This window comes from Molothrus ater, chromosome 10 (assembly GCF_012460135.2).
Source record: "Molothrus ater isolate BHLD 08-10-18 breed brown headed cowbird chromosome 10, BPBGC_Mater_1.1, whole genome shotgun sequence".
Classification (NCBI taxonomy): domain Eukaryota; kingdom Metazoa; phylum Chordata; class Aves; order Passeriformes; family Icteridae; genus Molothrus; species Molothrus ater.
The window spans coordinates 16,480,302-16,499,548 of record NC_050487.2 but is presented as its reverse complement, the minus strand read 5'-3'; the positions used below and the strand labels follow the sequence as shown (position 1 = coordinate 16,499,548).

Below are 19,247 nucleotides of genomic sequence, written 5' to 3'. Positions count from 1 at the left end.
CTTTTCACAACAGACCATGTAAAATCAGGAGTGAAGGTTGGTGAGTCCTGATCAGAAGCTTTTCTGGGTCTGCAACAGAGATTGTTGTCTGAATTGTTCAGGGCTTTCAGCTCCACCTTCTCCCAGACGACAGGTCTCATTAACATGTAATTGTCGAGATGTTGTTTGCACCTGGCAGGTAGGGAACTTTTTTAATGTTGCATTTCATGTGGAAAAAAAGCTAGCAGGGATGATGAAAGACCTTCCTTCTAGGAGTGGTTATGAACATTAGCCTTGTTTTTATTATGAAATGTAAGAGTACAGCAGTTCCTGAGGTTTTAGAATGGTGTAGACATAGACAGCAAGGAATAAAATGAAAAATGGATCATTTTAACAAGAGAAACAATATATACTGTTTGGCACTGCCTTTGAGATATTCAAGAAATGCTAAAAATTACAACATATAAATAATAGTCAGGGAGATTGAGGCAGAACTACTTTTAACTCCATACTACTTTAATGATAAATTTTGTTTGTACTCATTCTCTTCCTCAAGGCTATTCTTAATTACAAGTGTGGCAATGCAAGGCAATCTTTTGCAATGCTAATACACTGAAAGATAAAGGATGTACATTCTGATTTGTTTGAACCAAGTGATCTATGACAGATAGAAAAAAGAAAGAACTCCTGACATCAGAGGTACTAAAGAAAGCAAAATTTGAATTTAGAAATGCACAAACCATTTCCCTTCATCAGGCTAAGCAAAACAGGTCTGTGAGGGAGCTACTTCATGTAATGGATATAAAGCAAGTCAAGTTCCAGCCACGACAAAGCTTTTATGTAAGGCTTTGCTGACCCAATAGGTGGTGGAATATAAATAGATCAACATACACCCTTCCTTCTGCTGTTCTACCTAATCCTTTCTTGCCTTCAGGATTGAAGAGTATTTGATCTATTGAGTCTTAAATCAGACATCATTTCCAAAAAAAACCCACCCCAAGCCTCCAAAATACAAGTGAATGAAAATGTAATGGTGTAAGAGTGAGAAACTGAATTAGGAATATACTAATGTTTTCCTTTCCCCTCCCCCCCCCACATATACAAACTTCACACAGCTGGAACTGCCTGGCTTCCTACTTGCTCTTAACCCCTGTTAAATGGCTTTACATGAACCTCTTCAAAAAGAGTAATTGTATCAGACCAATATGAATTTACTTTCTCCTTTTCAATAATGCTTAAAATGCCCTCGTCATTCTGCCTGCAGGTCTCCACTGCTGCTCAGGAGGTGAAGCACTCTTTATTTTTAGTATGTGTCTCATGCTGGGGTGGAAGAATCTTAAACCAATTAAACACATTAGAAGATAATAGTGTGTGTGGGTTTGGTTCAAGATCTTCATTTTCTTCACTCTGGGGTAGGTCGTATTACCAGCCTTCCTATCCAAGCTGACAGAAATAGTGTTGATAAGCTGCTAACTAGGTAAGCAGTACAGCTGCTGCTTTGTCAGGTATTCCTGTGTCAAGAAATCATCTGTGATGCGGTTTGCCTCTTTTTCTTTTTAATTCCATTAAAGTCTTCTACATTATCTCAGTTTTGACTAAAACTTTTTTTCAGATGCCTGTTTCTTTGAAAACATTTATTATTTTTAAATAATTAACCTCTTGTACCTGAAGTGTTTTTTCCAATAGGAAGAGATTGTATGTGTGTCTGTGCTTTTAAGATCTGATTATTTGTTCTTCCCTTTTAATAATGTTTAGTTACTGGGAAAAAAAAAAACTTGTGAACTGGCTAGTGTATTCTGAACCCTTCAAATATGTCTGGGTCAATAAATTTTTACTCTTTGTATACACTCTGATTAGCAGTTGATTTTGTTTCTTCATTTGCAGAATTTGGAAAAGCATGCCCTGAACCATCACATGGACTTGTCAAGGTCAGAAAGCCTTTGACTACACTGACATTAAACCTTTATTTATTTGATAAGGAATTCACACAGGCTAGCAATGTTCAGCTTGTTTAAATACAAGATGTTTTTTAGGAACTCTGGCATGCATTTCTGATGCATGGTCTCATCAGCAGGGGTAGAGCCTTGAGCTTTTTATTTATTCTTCATCTTGAATTTGACAGTCATAATACAAAGCATGGGACAGGCTGTCCTGCATGGATTTACTTTTACAGTGGAACATCCATAAACAAAATAAAGCCAGATAGCACTTTAGAGATGTCCAACACCCCAAATGTTAACATACATTTTAAATGTTAACATTGTTCAGCACAGCAGCATAACTTGTATCATCTTTCTTGGACTGGACCGAGAGAAATCCTGATAGGGAGAAATTACAGAGGTCAGTAGTGTACTGTAGTGTTTTCTCTCACCAGAAATAGTAGATCACTAACACTATAACTGTGTATTTCAAGTAAGGATCATAATTGAGCTGTCAGGCTACTTTTCACTGAAGGGCACTTCTAATATAATACTTTTGAAACTGGTGAATGTGATTTTAGAGTGCTCCAAAAATTTACAAGGGAAGAGGGATGGGAAGGCAAGGCAAGTCATGGCAAGGAAAAGGAATGGTCCATTAGTTAGAGTACTGACAGAGCAGCTGAGAGGCTGGATCAGTTCCTTTACAGTGCTGGCTTTGCTGTCCTGGTCAGTGTTTCATTTCCAGTTCAGAGGAACTCGGCTGGTGCTCAGTTTGGCACTACACAGCCTGTGGCCAAACCTGGGAGCTTATAACTCTGACTGATATTGATAGTGAACCAACAGCAAATAAATACTTGTGAGAGGACCATTTTTTAAAGGTAGTGCAGGTTTTTGATAATCAAGTGCCCAATTTACTAAATTACTGTTCAGATAATAGTTAAGAGTGTTTGTGTAGCAGAGTGTTGGGAAGATAAATGAGTGTGTCAGTGAGATGCTCAGATGGTCTCATTTGTTATTTTCTCCTCGTACGTGGCATTTGATAGATGGCACACTGCTTTCTATGCAAATAGCTTCACCCTGGCTAATTTGTATGTTTGTGTGTGGGAAGATGTATGGAAAAATGGTGGATTTTTTTAGCATTTGAAATTACTCTTGGGGCAGTTCCATCCTGCAGGTTGTGTTGGCTGAGGACTTGGAGTTTTTCAGCCAGCACCACATGAAATGCCCAGCCCTGCTGCAGGTTCTTCTTGCCATTCTGCTGTTCATTTTCTCTCTCTGACTTCCCTGCCAGTCCCTGTCTCCCTTGGGTTGCTGGCTAGGGAGAGCTCCACTTTGCAGCTTCCTGCTAGGATATGGATGTGCCAAATGGAGCCCTCAGAGGATGCTTTTCATCTTCTGCCCCTTTCTCTTTTGCCTTAATCCCAGAACAAGTGGTAGATACAATGTGTTTGGAACAAGCCTAGAAGAACAAGAGCAGGCTGCCCTGTGTTCCCTCTTTCCATTCTTTAAGCTTTATGTGAACAGACCCTGTGCACACATTCTCTTTGTCTTTTCAGTGGGGCATGGAAAGTCTGACCAGCCTTCAGCAAGGAAAAGAATCCTCACATCTCTGCTGAGGCAGCCATCTTCTCTTCCCCTCCTCCACACGCAGAATTTTAAAACAAATGTTCGTCTGTGATGCAAAATTTGCTAAAGCATCTGTTTCTTCCTGGGAGCTCTGGAAAAATGTGATCAGTGTGTTGAGTTTGTGTGAGTCTGCCTGGAAACTGTGTGTGTTAGAGGATGAGTTCAATATGCAAATCTCCAACAGCTCCTATTTATACCCATGTCAAGGTCCATATTGTCCCTCTTCTGTCTCCACCTCCCCAGGCAGTTCCCTGAGCAGTTGTTGTAGGCAGTACTGACTGAGAAGGGTGTGCTGCCATAAAGCAGCCAAAGGGAGCTCCTGGAAAGGCTCTGGTTTGTGTGGGCTCATCCCACAGATCCTGCTCAGTTCAGCCTCTGCTGTTGACCCTGGTGAATCCTCAGAGCCATCCTGAGGAGCTGTGGAGCAGGAGGGCCTGAGGCTTGTGGATGGCTGTGTCCCCGTTCAGGATGGCATCATGCAGGTGTGCAGGCTCCTTGTTCTGAGCTGTCAGTGTCTGAGTTACCCTGGGAGAGAGATTTTTCAAAGGTGTACTTAAGATCATTATTAACTGTCCCTTTGGAAATATGAATATTTCCTACTTGCTTATAGATTTATTGACTAATCCACTGATCAGGGCGTTTTGGAAGCTGGCACAGCCTCACTTGCTGAGAGTGAAAAGAGAAGATCTCTCTTAGCTTAGCACTCAGCAGCTGAAGAATTCCCTTGAGTGGCAGTTACAAGGTCAACAGCAATAGAACTACCCTTGATATTAATATTTTTTAAGCTAAGAAAACAAGCTGGATTGGATGTTACTCTTTTTCTTATGTTATGTAGAAAGGACTCCTTTTCCTAGCCATTTTCAAATACTAGAGAAGAGCAATTGTTTGTGTAACAATCTGTTATTGTTAGCAATGTTCTTGTTTCTCCACAGCACAGTGACACTGCCTTTATCCTTTAGAAGCAGTGGAAAATGATAAATGAGGTTAAGAAGCTCCAGTCTAAAGTGAAAATGAAATCTGTGGCTATATAACTCTTGTTGCATTCATTCTGGTCAGGGGTTGGTTTGTTTATTTATTCTCAGGGAAAAAGCATCTCTTTTCCTTGGCCTCCTGAGAACCAGAAACCATGACTGAAACTCAGCTGGAGTAGCCTATTTCAGAGCTCAGCAAAAAATACTACGCACAGCATTTAGGGATAGAGATAGCTTGTTTTCCTTATTTGCTTCCAATCAGAAATTGGATGAACCTTCGGGATGCAGAAACAGGGAAAATCCTCTGGCAAGGAACAGAAGATCTGTCTGTCCCTGGAGTGGAGCATGAAGGTACTGTGTGACTGCATTATGCATTTGGGGTGGGTGGTGCTGCATGTCTGGGTCACCTGAGTTGCAAACATACCCCTGCTTTGAAGGACAGATGTCACCTTTGTCACTTGGGCAAATCATATCACCTTACTGTGCCTCAGATTTTCATTGCAAATAAAACAGGAACTGTCATCTCCATCAGAGGAACTTGGGGAATTAATTAAAACATACTCTGGCCTGAGATTAATGCCCATTGTACAAGGAATAGTTAAGATCCTATCTGGTGCACAGTTCACTCATCCATCTAGAAGATGGATGACTGCAAACTGTGGCAGATGCAGAGGAGAGCTATTAGGAGAAGCCACTGAAAAGATTACAGATGGGAGGATGGTCTTCCTTGGGAGAAGAGGCAAAAAAAGCAGTTCTTGTATGTCTTAGCTAGAAAAGAAATCTGAGGTAGATGGGTCATGCTTAATAAATAGGCTGAGAAGGGGGGAGACATCCAACAAAGCAGGGTAATCTGACAGTGAATTAAAAGGTGTGGGGAAATGCAGTTCTGCTACAGTCCTGCAGCAGAAGCAGTGAGGACAAACAGAATTATTGGTCTAAAATTAAACCCATATGTGTCTTAAAGTCATTATATAGTACTTGTGTGTGTGTCTATGTTTTGTGGCCATTCAGGGCAAATCACAGTCTAGACATAGCAAACAAAGAACCAAATATATAGCAGAGTGAATAAAATACATTTTCTTTAGACTTCTATTTGCTTTTTAAACATTACTTCTATTTTATTTAAGTACAAGTTTCTTTATAAAATGAACTCTTAAGTTACAAATCATAATACTGTATTACTACCTTAATTTACTATTACCACTTAGATGAAATAAAAACAATATTAATGTGGTATTGGATTGCTGCCAAAGTCTTAGCATTAAACTGCCTTAAGTAGTAAAAATCACAGCCTAAGCACCTGAAACTAGAATTAATCATCTAAACCAGCATTTGACAGCAAGAGCTTTTCCTGTCATCTCTATTCAGTGACAGGGCATTTGAAACTGGGAGGCAATTTGGAAGATGCAAATCTGTAAAGTTTGGTTTCTTCCAATATACAAGCAAATCTTGGGCTAAGCTGCTGAGTTGTAGGTCTTACAGAATTCCCACAGCCAGCTTTTATTCAAGACATACAAATAGTCCTTTCATTATCCAAGAAAAGGTGTAGTTTAAAATGTAAAATCAGTTTGGCTAAGATAACTTGCTTTCTTCAATGTTCCAAATATTTAAGGTAGCTTTATTTAAATGAAATGAAAACATAATTATATGAGTATTTTAATTGAATTTCAGTTTTTAACTAAATGATTGGACCCAAAATTACTTGTGAATAAATAAGATATGTGTCATTCAACACTTTCTAATCTAATCAGCATTAAGCATCTGACTAAATGTATGTTAACAATGGAAGTGCTTAAATAAATGTGCAAGTATAGTACATCCTCAAGTTAACAAAAAGCACTAGTAAATTTAGGATTAAGTCTATGTTTATCTGAATCCCAGCATGTTTTAAAATGGATTTAACTGATGAGAATCAAACTCCCTTCTTTTCTATTTTTAATAGAAAAAAGAGAGAAATAAAAGTAAAATGAGCTTAAAATAAATAATTTCAATTAAAATTTTTGCTTGATGGTATAAATGTAAATTAAAATGTCTTAAATCAGATGTTTAAAGACAACACAGTCCTACTTTTATTAAAAGTAACTATTTATTGGTAGTTTTACAATGTTAAAGCAAACATTCCCAGGACTCTGTCTTGAGAATGAAAGAAATGAAATTACTAAATTGCAGAAGAGTTTTAATGAGTCAATTTACACTTAACTGCAAAGGGATGTTTATCCACAATGGTGTCATCTGTACTGGTGAGGGCAGTAAGGGATGGTGCCATGCAGGTTTCCATGGTGCAAAAAATCCCATTAAAATCATTAGAGAACTTTTAAATTTAAAACTCTTGCCTTACACTTCTAATTTTCTTTTCAATTTTTTTTAATTTTAATTTTTTTTTTTACCAAGCTGTGTACTTCTCCTTGGGGTAAGATGCTGGCTTACATTCCCTAAGCCTCCAGCTCTTGAGATTGGTGTTGTATCAAGGTCCTACTCCATTAAACTGTTCTACATTAGATAGATTTGCCTGGGGTTTGGGAGACTCCTGCATTTATTAAACACCAGCCTGCTCCCTGCTCATGGATGTTTTGATATGCCTTCCATTTTGGAACAATTTGGCTCATAAAGCACATGTCAGCTGTCTTCCCTCCCCTCTTTATTTCTAAAAAATTCACATGAAACATTCTCTAATGTGCAGGAAGGAATTATGCACAATCACACCACTGAAGTATGACGGGCTTGGGAGATTTTTACTGGTTTGACTCCCCCCATCATACTGTCCTGATTAGGACCCTTAATCAGAGCTCTCTAACTGTCCCTTCTCTTCCTTCTCTTACTCCTCCACCTCTAAAAAAAAAAGATCTTGTGAAATATCTACCAGGTACAGTTTGCCACTTGCTCTTGGTGCCTCAGCCATTGCAAGAGCCCAGAAACCTGGATTGTTAAATTCCTCTCTTGAACCTTCCAGTGTGGCTCTGGCTTTACAGCCTGGGCAGGTCTCAGTGCTAAGGAAATAGACATTTACTTCTACAGGACACTTCCCAGAGCTCTGAGATGGCTCGGGAAGTGCTGCTGGGCTGAGAGACACACATTTGTGGTTTGCTGTGGTGATGCACAGTCTGAAAGGGAAGGAAAAGTGAGAAGGGCTAAGGAGCTTGGTGTGCTAAGCAGCCCTTTGGCTGCCAGTCATCTTCAGCACAATTCTTGAAGTAAAAATTTAAGTTGCATCTTATATTTCAACTTGAAAAATTATGGGGTTTAATAACAAACAACTAAGAACCAGGAGTCTGGTTCTGAGAGATCAGTATTGTATCCCTGGTTCTGTCATAAATGTCATTCTTGGCTGTAGGCAGGGTACTTAAGGTATTTGCATTTGGATTTCACTCTTGCAAATGTAAAAGCAAATGTAAAAACAAAGTCCTTTGTGTTTGTGTTTTTCCTGCTGCTATGATCTTGTATAAGTCCTAATCATTATTTCCAAGTACAGAATAATAGTACCTGCAGAAGCTGGATTTTATTGTGTCCAAATAATGCTTCTTTATCTGTTTCACAGCTCGAGTTCCTAAAAAAATCCTGAAATGCAAAGCAGTATCTCGGGAGTTAAACTTTTCCTCAGCAGAACAAATGGAAAAATTCCGTCTGGAACAGAAAGTTTATTTCAAAGGGCAGTGTCTAGAAGGTATGGATGTGCTCTGTGTGCTGCAGCACAGGGACTGACCCCCAGCAGGGCAGGGATTAGAGAGACTAAAATGGGTTGAATGTGGTGATTTTAATTTTTCAGAGTAGCTCTGAAGCACTCATCTTGTCAGGACTAATGGGCCACATTATTAAGGATGGCATTTCATAAGTGTATTAACACTTTGTTATGTAAGCAAAAAAGCTGGGTAATCATGCCTGAGGGCATAAATCCACCCCAGGCTGCCTGAGGCAAGGAAACAGGCTATTTCAGAGTCAGCTATTACTGGAATTCCTGGATCTTCCTCAGAGTGCCAGGCTGGAGCCTCTGGTTTACCTGGGTTTCAGCAGTGCCAGTGAGCCCCCAACTGCACCTCTGACCCCCCTCAGTGCAGTGCTGCTCTTAGTCTGGGCTGGAGGAGGGGCAAATAAAACATTGAGCTCCGTGCCTTTTGGGCAACCAGTTGCAACTTAACCTCAGCTGGATCCCAGGATGTCTGCAAGAGGAGGAGGGTGGTTTCTTGTTCCCAATTAGGTGTGTTGAAATTTTCACCAAATGCCATGGAAGTGGTGTGACCTTATCAGTGCCATCAGCTATTTTAGAAAGGGAGTATCTGCTCTGAGAGGAGGGCAGGGTTCAGTGCAGGTTTAAGCTGTACAAAGTAATTTAAATGTAAAATGTTGGCAGCCCAGCAGGACAGTTTAGGCAGCTCCCCAGCCTAGCAAAAGGACCATTTGTGAATTTTCTTCTTTCAAATGCCTCTGGATCTCTTCTTCTTTTTTTTTTTTTTTTTTCCCTTACTTTGCAGAATGGTTCTTTGAATTTGGTTTTGTGATTCCTAACTCCACAAACACTTGGCAGTCCTTGATAGAGGCAGCACCTGAATCACAGATGATGCCAGCAAACGTTTTAACGTGAGTGCCTTGGGCTTGCAGAGGCTGAGAGCAGGCAGAGCAAAACCAGTGCATGGCATTTCCTTGGGGGCAACAGTGGGCAGGAGAAGAGGGAACTGCTACCAGCTCTGAAACCCCTCACTACTCTTAGTTGTTGAGAGAAAAAAGGGGTTAAGCCAACCTCATTACCTTCCTTCCCACAGGTCCAATTTGCATTAATATAGCAATAAAGGTTTGGAGAAAGTGAAACTGATTCTTTAATAAAGTTGCTTAATTTTTTTGGAAGGTGAATTGTGAAAGGATTTTAAAATGTTTTACAACTTAATACCTGTTATATCCAGGGAAGAAAAAACCCAGCAGAGTTTTAGGCCATTTTAAAATCAGCTATTGATCATTGACTCTTTTCCAAGGTAGTTCAGTTCATGCAATGTATCATCTGTAGTAGCTGCTCTAGTGTTTGTTTCATCACTGTAACATTTTGCTGATGTGTCTTTAACATTGGCCTGTACACATTTAGTGTATATGCATATATACACATTTATATACACTATGCACAGAGTTGTATCTGGGGCTAAAGTACTTCAACAGGTAGGAGTCAGTCATTTTACAGTCACCTGCAGGAAGATTCACACAGCCTCCTCACAAAGTCTGCTCCTGGCTCTGTGTGCACATGGGCTCCTGAGCAGAGCAGGGATGCCTCAGATGTGTCACAGTGACATGTGCTGGCCATTGCTCTGTGTGGGCTCCAGCTTTGGGGGGATGAGGGAAAAGACTCCTGGAGGGAGGCTCTTGGGAAGGGTGACCATCCTCCCTGCAGTGCTGGATGGGTGCTGGCAGGCACACAAGGAGAGCAGTGCCAGAAACAGAAGGGTTTGGGAACTCTGCTGCCAGCAAGAGGCAGGCAGGGAGCAGCAAGGTCACTGTGTCCTCTGGAAGATCTCCCTCTCCAGCATTTTCCCTCTCATTCCTTGTCTGGAGCAAAGCCAGTCGCACAGAGAAGGCACTGGGATGGGAGCTACCATCACTGATTCCCATTCACAGCGTGTTCCAAAGAGAGTGGGCTTGGAGGAGAGCACCAGTGTTCCAACAGTGCTCCTGGCTCAGCCTTCTCAGAACCTTGGAGGTGCTGCACACACCTCAGCTCCCAGAGCTGGGCACTGTCAGTACAGGAGGAGCCAGATTTGGGAACCAGGATAAAGAAACAAAGACATCTGACAAGTTGCTTTTGATCATCTCAGGAATTCAAGACGTTTTCAGGACTGGGAGTCAAGAGAAGTTAGATTTCAAATGACCTTGAGTATTTTCCAGTGTCCCATTTGTTCCCTGAAGTATGTCCACTTGCAGTGGGGAGCCCAGATCTCTCTCTCTCCTATTTATAGAGGTATCCTAAAGCCATTCTTGAGGCTTTTCAGTAGAATGCCCCAGCCCAAAGAAATCCAAAGGGGAATTTGTGGCCCAAAGAAGTCATCATTTTACAGCTGCTAAGATTTGGACACCCCCTCACTTTCTAATATTCCCAAAGACCTCATGTTTGTCTTGGTGTTTCCAAACCAGGAGAGAATGGAGATGTGATCCTTGGTGCTAACCAAGGCACTGTGCATGAAGAGTTTCCAAGATGACTATCAGATTGAGGACATTCAATCATTAAGTGACATTTAAGTTCAAGCATTGTCCACATCACAACAAAACCTTACACTCTCAGCAGGTCCAGTGTTACAGACACCAGGAGCCACAGTGGAGATAGAACTGCTGCTTTGCTTTTCAAGGTCCAGGTTGTTTAGATGAGGTCAGATCACACTGCTTAGGTGGCCAGGTGTTATAATGGTCCCAGAGTTCTAATTTTATGTACCAAAATCTCAGAAGTCAGCAAGTTAAATCCCCAGAGCTTCTGTCACACCCAAATCCACATTTCCATTGCTGTTTGTATAAAATATGCTTGTGTCTTTGCATTTAAGCACTTCTTTAGGGAAATGGCATATTGGTTGGTGTAGCTTGCTCAGCACTAGAGGACAGAGAAGGAGAATAAAAGAAAGAATTCCCATTGGTTTTCACAATTCCTGCAGGAGACAGGAGCCTAAAGGTGCTGGGACTGCTGGTTTATTTTTAGCAGTAGGAGTGAGCAGGAGTTTGCTGTCCAAGCACTCTGCAGCCTGAGCAGTAACGGGACTGGGGAGGAATGGGGGGAAACACACAGGAATGTGTTTGGGAGATCCCTGAGTCCTGACAGCCTGACCAGGACAGTGCTCCAAACTAGAGAGCTGAGGTTGGGGTGGTCAGGGTGTGAGCCCAGGCTTGTGAGAGCCTGGAGAGGAGCAGTTACTGTCCATGCATCTTTCTAACACCTCTTCTTTCTCCTCCTTTCCTCCTGCAGTGGTAATGTTATTATAGAAACCAAATTCTATGATGACGATCTTCTCGTAAGCACTTCCAGAGTGAGACTTTTCTACGTTTGAGATGGGGCTTTTTGGAGCTGTTTTAGTTTTCCTCCATACAGTTCTTGGTGCAGAACCCCCCCGACTATCCAGTGGAAGACACTCCTGTAGGCAGTGACCCTGGGGACCAGCTCAGCGTGGGTTGTGACCTTTGCCCATCAGTTCTTTTGCTTTCTTCTCTGACAAGACCAGACCAAATCCTCAGAGACGGGGCCATCTGCTTAGCGATGCCCTCAGGAAGAGAGGCTGTCTCTGAACACAGGCAAACGATGGTCATGCAGAACAATACTGTAAATTTGTGTTAGTCTCATCCTTTCTACTTCTCTGGACCCTGGTATAATCTCCCATTTCCACTCACACCAAACTCTCCATGCTTTTATTTTGGGGTTAAGTTAACCTTTTCATTTTTCTCATGTTGTAGATTTTTATCCTTTTGCTGGATTTCTGTGTAACTGGTCCACACATCCTCTTACCCCAAACTTGTAAAATAGACTGTGATATCACCTAATGTAATTAAAACAAATTTCTCAATTAAAACATTCCTACCGTCCAAAGAAGGGAAGAAATGTCAGTTTTGTGTGTTTTCCTTTCTGTTACAAAAATGTACCTCGGCAGGCACAAACTCCCATCACTCAAGCCAGCAGCAGAACAGGGCTTTCCACTGCTCTGCCCCTTCCACAACCCCCCTCTCTTTGCTCTTCCTCCAAGTGGCTACATCAGAAAGCTGTCCTGACTTCCCTGACCAAGGCTTCTCCTTGGCCTCCCCTTTGTTAATCCCTTGGGGCCAGTTGTCCCCTTGTCACCAGTTTCTCGAGCAGCACTGCACACTATTGTGCTTTTCCAATGCCTGGGGACACTCAAGCCCCTCTGGAAAACCCATGTTCCCCTGAGCCCACAGCACCACTCCCATGCTGGGCTGGGCTCCCTGGAGCTCCACCGACACCAACACTCCCCATGTGGGGAGGCTTCAGTGACACACAGCAGCACTTTTTCTGTGACAGATTTCTGCAGCCCTGCTGCCACTTTTCCCTGCAGTTTGTAATCAGCTCTAGCACATGGACATTGTGGGAAGGGGCATCTCCAGCTGCTGCTCCTGAACATCACAGGCAGCTGTGTAATCACTCATTGCCTTGGTTAGCCTGTCCTGTTGCTGGGCTTGAGATCCTCAGAGCCACAGGGAAATGAAAGGCATCATTTCACATCCTGGATTCAGCCACTGGGTGTGTGTGGGAGGGATACAGAGTAAATATTGTTCAGGGGGTTTGAAGTTGGACCATTAATCCCCATTAGCCATGACAGCAACTTTCTCACCAGACCTCAGTGGTGGATCCCATCATGGAGCACCTGCAGGGCAGAGTCTTGTCAGCAGTGTGACCCATCCTAGGCCAGCCTTCAAACAGAGACACCAACTAAACCTGCACCCAGCACGAACAACAGCCACTGAGGGAGGGACTCTGTCCAAGGGGAGACACAAAGGTACCCAAAAAGGAAAAGTGAAAAAGGGTGAAGGTCAGGTGTCCTTGTGTAGTAGGGCAGACACCCTGCTAGACCCACACAGGAGGTGTCCAGCAGAGACAGGGAGCAGGCACCACCTCTGCCAAGCTCAGCTACAACCAAGGACTGACCCAGAGCACAGGGACAGATGCTCCCAGTGGGTCTGAGTCTGACCTCTGCCTTTTCCTTCTAATGGCATATCCTGGGCTGCATCCAAAGCAGCGCAGCCAGCAGGTCAAGGGAGATGATTGTCCCCCTCTACCCCAATCTCATGAGACCTCACCTGGAGTGTTGCATTCATCCCTGGGGTGTCAGTACAGGAAAGTCATGGACCTGATGGAGGAGGTCCAGAGAAGGCCACAAAAATGATCAGAGGGAAGGGTTGGCTTGCCAGTGAAGATAGGCTGGGACAGCTGTTGTTGTTCAGCCTGGAGAAGGCTCCAGAGAGACCTTTTTGTGGCCTTGCAGTACTTGTAGGGGCCTGTAAGAGATGGGAACAGACTTTTTAGTAGGGCCTGTAGCTATAGGACAAGGGTGATGGCTTTAAAGGAGGGTCAATTTAGATAAGATAAAAGGAAGGAATTTTTTAGGGTAAGGGTGGTGAAACACTGGAACAGGTTGCCCAGATCAGGTCAGATCAGAGCATCAGCACCTGACCTGGTTGGAGATGTCCCTGCTCCTGGCAGGGGGGTTGGACTAGGTGACCTTTAAAAGTCCTTTCCAACCCACATCATTCTGTGAGGCAAACTGTGAATTCCCAGAGCCACTTAACCTCCCTCGCGCTGCGGGGCCGCTCACGCTGGCGGCTCCGCGGGGCTTCAAGCGGCCACCAACACGCGTGGCTGAGGCTCCCGCCGGGTGAGCAGCCCTGGGAGCGGCTCCCGGAGGGACGCAGGGCCTGAGACGGCCCGGGGGGGCTCCGGAGCCCTTTCCCCCCGCGCCCGCCCTGCCCGGGCTGGCCCAGTCCGCCCGGTCGGAGCCGGCGGGCCCCGCTACCGCGGGTCACTGCCGCCCTCCAGTGGCGCCGCGGGGAACAGCCCGGGCAGCTCCCCCGCTCCTGGTCCCGAACCGCCTCTCCCGGGCCGGGCCGGGCCGTAGGGCAGGGGTGACACTGGGGTCTAAGCACCCACCACCCAAAACCCAGGCAAAGGGCCCCGGGGAGCTCAGAGCAGGAGCCCGTTCTTGGCCCAGGCAGCTGCTGGTTCCCTGCCCTGTGGGGCTGATGGGATTTGGGAGCCCTGGGAGAAAGGGCAGGAGACACAGGCATGTCCTATGCCCAGGGCTCAAGCATGGCACAGTCAGATCTTGGCTCCCTTGCATGGGACAGCAAAGGTGCCAGTGAAGGGAAAAGTGGGGCTGGAAAGTGAGAGAAGGGAGCAGAAGGTCAGGGGTGCATGTGCCACCACTGCCACCAACCACCCATGTCCCTGTGGCAGCTCTGGTTGCAACCTGAGGGCACCCTCATGCCACCCTCTGCAAAGTCGGGGGCTCACAAGTGAGTGCAAGGACCAACACAGTGATTCCCCTTCTTACTTACCAAATCAGTTCCCATCTGGAAGTTGACAGGCTTGGCAGGCATGTCTGGGCCACGAAGCAGCCCCCAGCCAGTTCCACATGCAGGGCTCTGCACGAGGGAAAAGCTCCGTGGTGGAAGAGAGGCAACTTTGGCAAGGGCAGGACCAGGCCCCTGAGGAGCCTCTCACTACGCAGGGCCTTGCCCGAAGCTCAGGCCACTCACAAACCCCTGGCTCGCTTGGAGCTGCTGCCTCCTGGAGCCTTCAGCACGGGCCCGGCCGGGTGCAGCAGCCGCTGCTGCTGTGGTGACTCCCAGCCGGCAGCCGCGGCCTTCCCGGGGTGTTCCAGCCTCGATGGCTCCCACAGCAGGCACCGGTGCCTCCCGGCATTTGTTTCTGGAGCCTCGGGGCAGGGAAGGCGCTCGGGAGGCTGCTCCCTGCCAGCTGGAAATCGCCACAGGGGTCTCGTCCCCAGCCTCGGGAGGGCCTTGAGCCGCCCTGACAGCCTTGGAAACCCTGCGGTGAGAGCAGAGCCTGGCACACAGTCAGGGCCCACAGAGGCACATCGGGAACTGGAGAGAGCTGTGTGCACCTCGGGGGGCTGGCACACAGAGGTTTGGGTGAAGCTCCATCCTCACTACCCTCCAGCCATGTCTTGGCCTGGGAGCACTCCGAGCTGGGCTGTTGCACAGCAGTGGGGCAGTGAGGGAGGAGGGTGATGCACAACAGCCTTTTGGCTTCACGGGAGCTCCCTGCATAGTTCTGGGGTCCATCACACCATAAGGCTCCCTGAAGCATGGCCAATGGCAATGGAACCACCCTGCGAGAGGCTGCAGGGCTGGCTGTGGAGCAGGACCCTGCACTGGATGTGAGAGAGACACTTCCCTGTGTGCTGCCATGAAGGTGAGGGGAACAGGGCCGGCTTCTCCTCTCCACGGCACGCACCAGGCTCTCACACCCTCAGCGCCCATGGCCAGCAGCCCTCCAGGCCGTCACCCACCCTGAGAGCTGCTCTGGGAGCCCTCCGCTGCCCACGCACCTGGCAAAGCCACCAGGGCTCCCGCTGGCCCGTGCCCCAAATCTGCCCCGCCCAAACAAGGCTCAGGCAGGGCGGCAGAGCCATCCTAATGTGCTTAATGAGCTGATTCATGAAAGTTGCTGCCGAACAAAAGGTGCACAAACAGCCCAGGGCCACGTTATGTTCGGTGTCTGCTTTGCTACTCTTACCTTGCCGCAGGTGCCGGCGGCGCGGGCAGACGGCGGGCAGGGCGTGGGGACAGCGAGCACAGAGCGGTGGCAACGGGGTCAGCAACAGGGTCAGCAACATCTCGTCCCATCTCACCCAGGGCCATCCAGTTCAGCAGCACTGGGAGCAGACAGGAGGCCTAGGCAGGTCTGAGTCCCCTGCTCCTTTTTTGGGGACACAGATTCCACCCTTGAGTTGCCAAATCAGAGCAGGCAGAGCCCCAGGCAGTCACTCAGCCACTTGGACACAGGGATTTCACTGCCAGGTGACCTGAGCACAGTTCCATCTCTCCCCAAGGACAGGAGGAGGGCAGCTGGAGCAAATACAGGATTCAAAGCACCCTTTTTTCAGTCCAAGGTGTCCAATTCCTCCTGCCCTAGGGAGCCTCTGCCCACCAGCCCTCAGTGCTAAAGCACCTGGCTGCAATCCCTGTTGGGCTCAGCAGCTGCCTCACCCCACTGCAGGTCTGACATCCCCATCCACAGTGCACCAAGAGAGGAGCCAACCATCACTACAGCCCCTTTGGAAGAGCATTCCATTCTTATGGCATCCAGCTCTGAGCCAAAATCCTTCCTGCGCCACCCCCCACACCAGAATCCTGCCTGCTCTCCCAGCGCCTCAGTGCCAGGCAGGGTGTGGAGAGTGGCAGGCACCCGGAAGGGGTGACAAGCTGAGACAAGCAGGAGACACAGAGCAAGTGGATGAGAGGAGCATGTAATGGTGCTGGAGTTCTGGTGTCCCCAAAGCCAGTCTGGAAAGGTCTGACATTGCCCTGAATGTGAGAAAGGGGAACAGTGACAAGCTGTGAGAAGGGATCACGCTCTCACCAGGTATGGAAGATGGGCCCCAAGAAACTGCTGGGGATGCAGGAGTGACGTGAAGGCCCCGAGGGTGAGGCACTGACAGAGCTGGAGCCACCTGGCTGATAGAGAAGCAAGCGTTCCAAGGAGAGGGCAGAGGCCCAATTTCCATGGGAGGGGGTGGCAAACCCGGCGGCTGAGGCCAGATACATTTGGCTCAGGAACTGGGAACGTCTGCGCCCCTCGATGTTTCCCGGAATCCTTGCAGGAAATTCCCTGGCACAGAGCAGGAGCACGGGGGAGGCAGTTCCGGCTGCCCCGGGCCAGCAGCCACGCTGTGCCGCCTGTTCATCCCCATCACCACCAGCCTGGCCGGCTCTCCTGGCAGGTTGGCCTTGGCAGCGCCACCCAGGACGGGGGACAGCCACGGCGCGTCCCCACGGCGCTGCCGCGGCTCCGGGGGCGGCGGGGCCGTCCCCATCCCGCAGCGCTAGATGGAGCTGCGAGACAGCGCTGCTGCCGGGCCGGGAGGGCGCTGCTGGCGGTCACCGCCTCGGCCGGAGCCGGGACAGCCCCCGAGGGCCAGCTCAGCAAAGCCGGCAGGCGGGCGGGCACCCCGGATGGGACGTGCCACCAGTTGTGCCCCAGGAGAGGAGCGGTCCCACCTCTGGGCTGGACACGGAGCTCCTCTGGCCAGCCCGGAGCTGGGATGAGGTGTCCCGGCATCTCCACGGGCACCGACACCTCCGTGCCTCACGCCTGCCCTCATCCCTCTTTCGACCACGTTGCTGCCAAGCCAGGGACGCACAAGTCCCCAGACAGGCCGGTGGGGCTCCCCACGGCCACACAGAGTCCCCTGCCTCTGCTGGGCATCTGCCAGCTCTGAGGGGTGCCCACGGCCATCCCACAGAGATGCACAGAGCGCAGGGAGCACCAGCTCCAGTCCCTGCTCGGGGACAGGTGTCCCATGCTCATCTCTTCCCATGGCAGAGTCCCACAGTCCCGCCCCTGCCTGCTGCTCACTTCCCCAGACGCTGCTCCAGAGCTGCAGCCTTGTTCCACAGCCCATCCCAGGGATGGGGCTTTAGGCTGGGGGTGTCCCCAGGGAAGCAGCACATCCCCACCCTGGGAGTGGGGATAAGGGGGATTAGCCCCAGGCCAGCCAGCCCCTGCAATTGCTGCGGTTTGGTTCAACCAGAATTGGCTCTGCAGCCTGCACTGCACCATCCCTGCAGGGGCTGCACCCCACGGCAGCTGCTCTGAGCCCTCAGGGCCTCACTTGGTGTCCAGCTCCATGCAGGACCACACTCCCTGCCACCTCAGACAGGGCATTTAGAGCCCTCCTCTGCCTGTGGATCCTGTGCCTGGAGGACCCACATCCCCACCCAACAGCCAGGCAGAGCCCCTCGCCTTCAGGCCTCTCTCTGGGTGGGAAAGGACACATGTAAAGATCCCATCCCTGTGGGTTCTCCAAGAGCAAATCAGATTGTGCTTTCTCAACCCCCAGCTGTTCCACTTGCACTGTGCTTTCTTAGAAAAGGAATGCAGGATCCTCTCCAGGTCCACATCTGCTCTGAAGGACAGCACTGGACGCTTACTCCAAGGTCTCCTCCTGGCCCACACCCAGCACAGCACTGTGGAGTGGCCTCTGAGCCCACCAGCCCCTGCTTGGCCACCACCCCTCCCTCTGGGGCTCCCCAGCCAGCCATGAACAGGAGCCACAGCCCTCAGGAGGGTTTGCAAAGCTGAGGGTCTCTCTCAGCCCTTCCTTCTGTTCCTCTGCCCTTTGGAGAGGACCAGCTCAGCCAGAGAAGATGGAGCAGCCATGGGCGCAAGGATGGACACGGGGTGTGCACAGGAGGAGCTCCAGGCAGCCCAGCTCTGCTCCCTCTCCAAGGCTCCCATCCCCAGAGGGGGAAAGGGTTGAGGTGGTGACCCCAAGAAGATCTGGCAGTGGGGGGAAACATCCAGCTGGGTTTCAGAGCTCAAGGACCTCTACTGGGCTGGGGACAGCCAGGTGCCTCCAACAGCCACCTCAGGGCCCAGGGACAGAGCTGCCCTGGCCCACAGAGAGGGACAGGCTGAGGGGACACAGCAGCCAGGGATGAGACAGCAATGAGATGTCCCACTTCTGCTCCTCAGCCTGGGCTGGTCTTTCCCACCCACACCAGGCAGCTCTTGAGGCAAGTGCACTAACATTCCTGAACCATTGAGGAGGCACATAAAGTCACACCAGCCATGACTGGCCAAGGCCCTGGGCTTCCACAGCCTGCTCCTGAGGGGTCTGTTCCAATGGGACACCTCACATCCTGAGCCAGGTGGCAATTGCTCCACCACAGGAGCAGCTCTTCGTGTCTATTTTCAATGGCAACCACTCAAAATTGCTTCTGTGTTTGTGAGTTTGAAGAATCACACCTGGAAGGCAGTTTCACTCGTCAGTCTCTTAAGCTGATGCCAACTATTTGCCCAGACACAAACTGCAGCAGAAACCAACCCCAGCCTGTGTCTTGCTTGCAGTCCAAGCCCTGCATTCCCCACAGGCAAGTTCTCCACTGAGCCCCAAAGGTGCTCCAAATTTCACGAGGATTGTTAAGATGCAACAAGAAGTTTTGGATGAAGCTATCCAAAAGCTACAGCTGGTGCAGGACAACTAACCCACGATGGGCAGGTCAGGACTGGAGGCAGCTGTGCCAGGCCAGGCTCAGTCCAGCTGTC

At 48.4% G+C, this 19,247-nt stretch overlaps 1 protein-coding gene across 2 annotated transcripts in view; it reads left to right on the top strand.

Annotated features, from left to right (window-relative positions):
* PDE6D (phosphodiesterase 6D) overlaps positions 1-12,049 on the top strand; it is a 34,522-nt gene extending 22,473 nt beyond the window's left edge. For both annotated transcript variants that reach the window (XM_036389008.2, XM_054515930.1), the window contains exons 2-5: positions 4,758-4,846; positions 8,031-8,156; positions 8,962-9,067; positions 11,418-12,049. In XM_036389008.2, the coding sequence (XP_036244901.1) occupies positions 4,758-4,846; positions 8,031-8,156; positions 8,962-9,067; positions 11,418-11,499 (403 nt within the window). In that variant the 3' untranslated portion in view covers positions 11,500-12,049. The remainder of the gene's footprint in view (positions 1-4,757; positions 4,847-8,030; positions 8,157-8,961; positions 9,068-11,417) is intronic.
* The last annotated feature ends 7,198 nt before the right edge of the window (positions 12,050-19,247 follow it).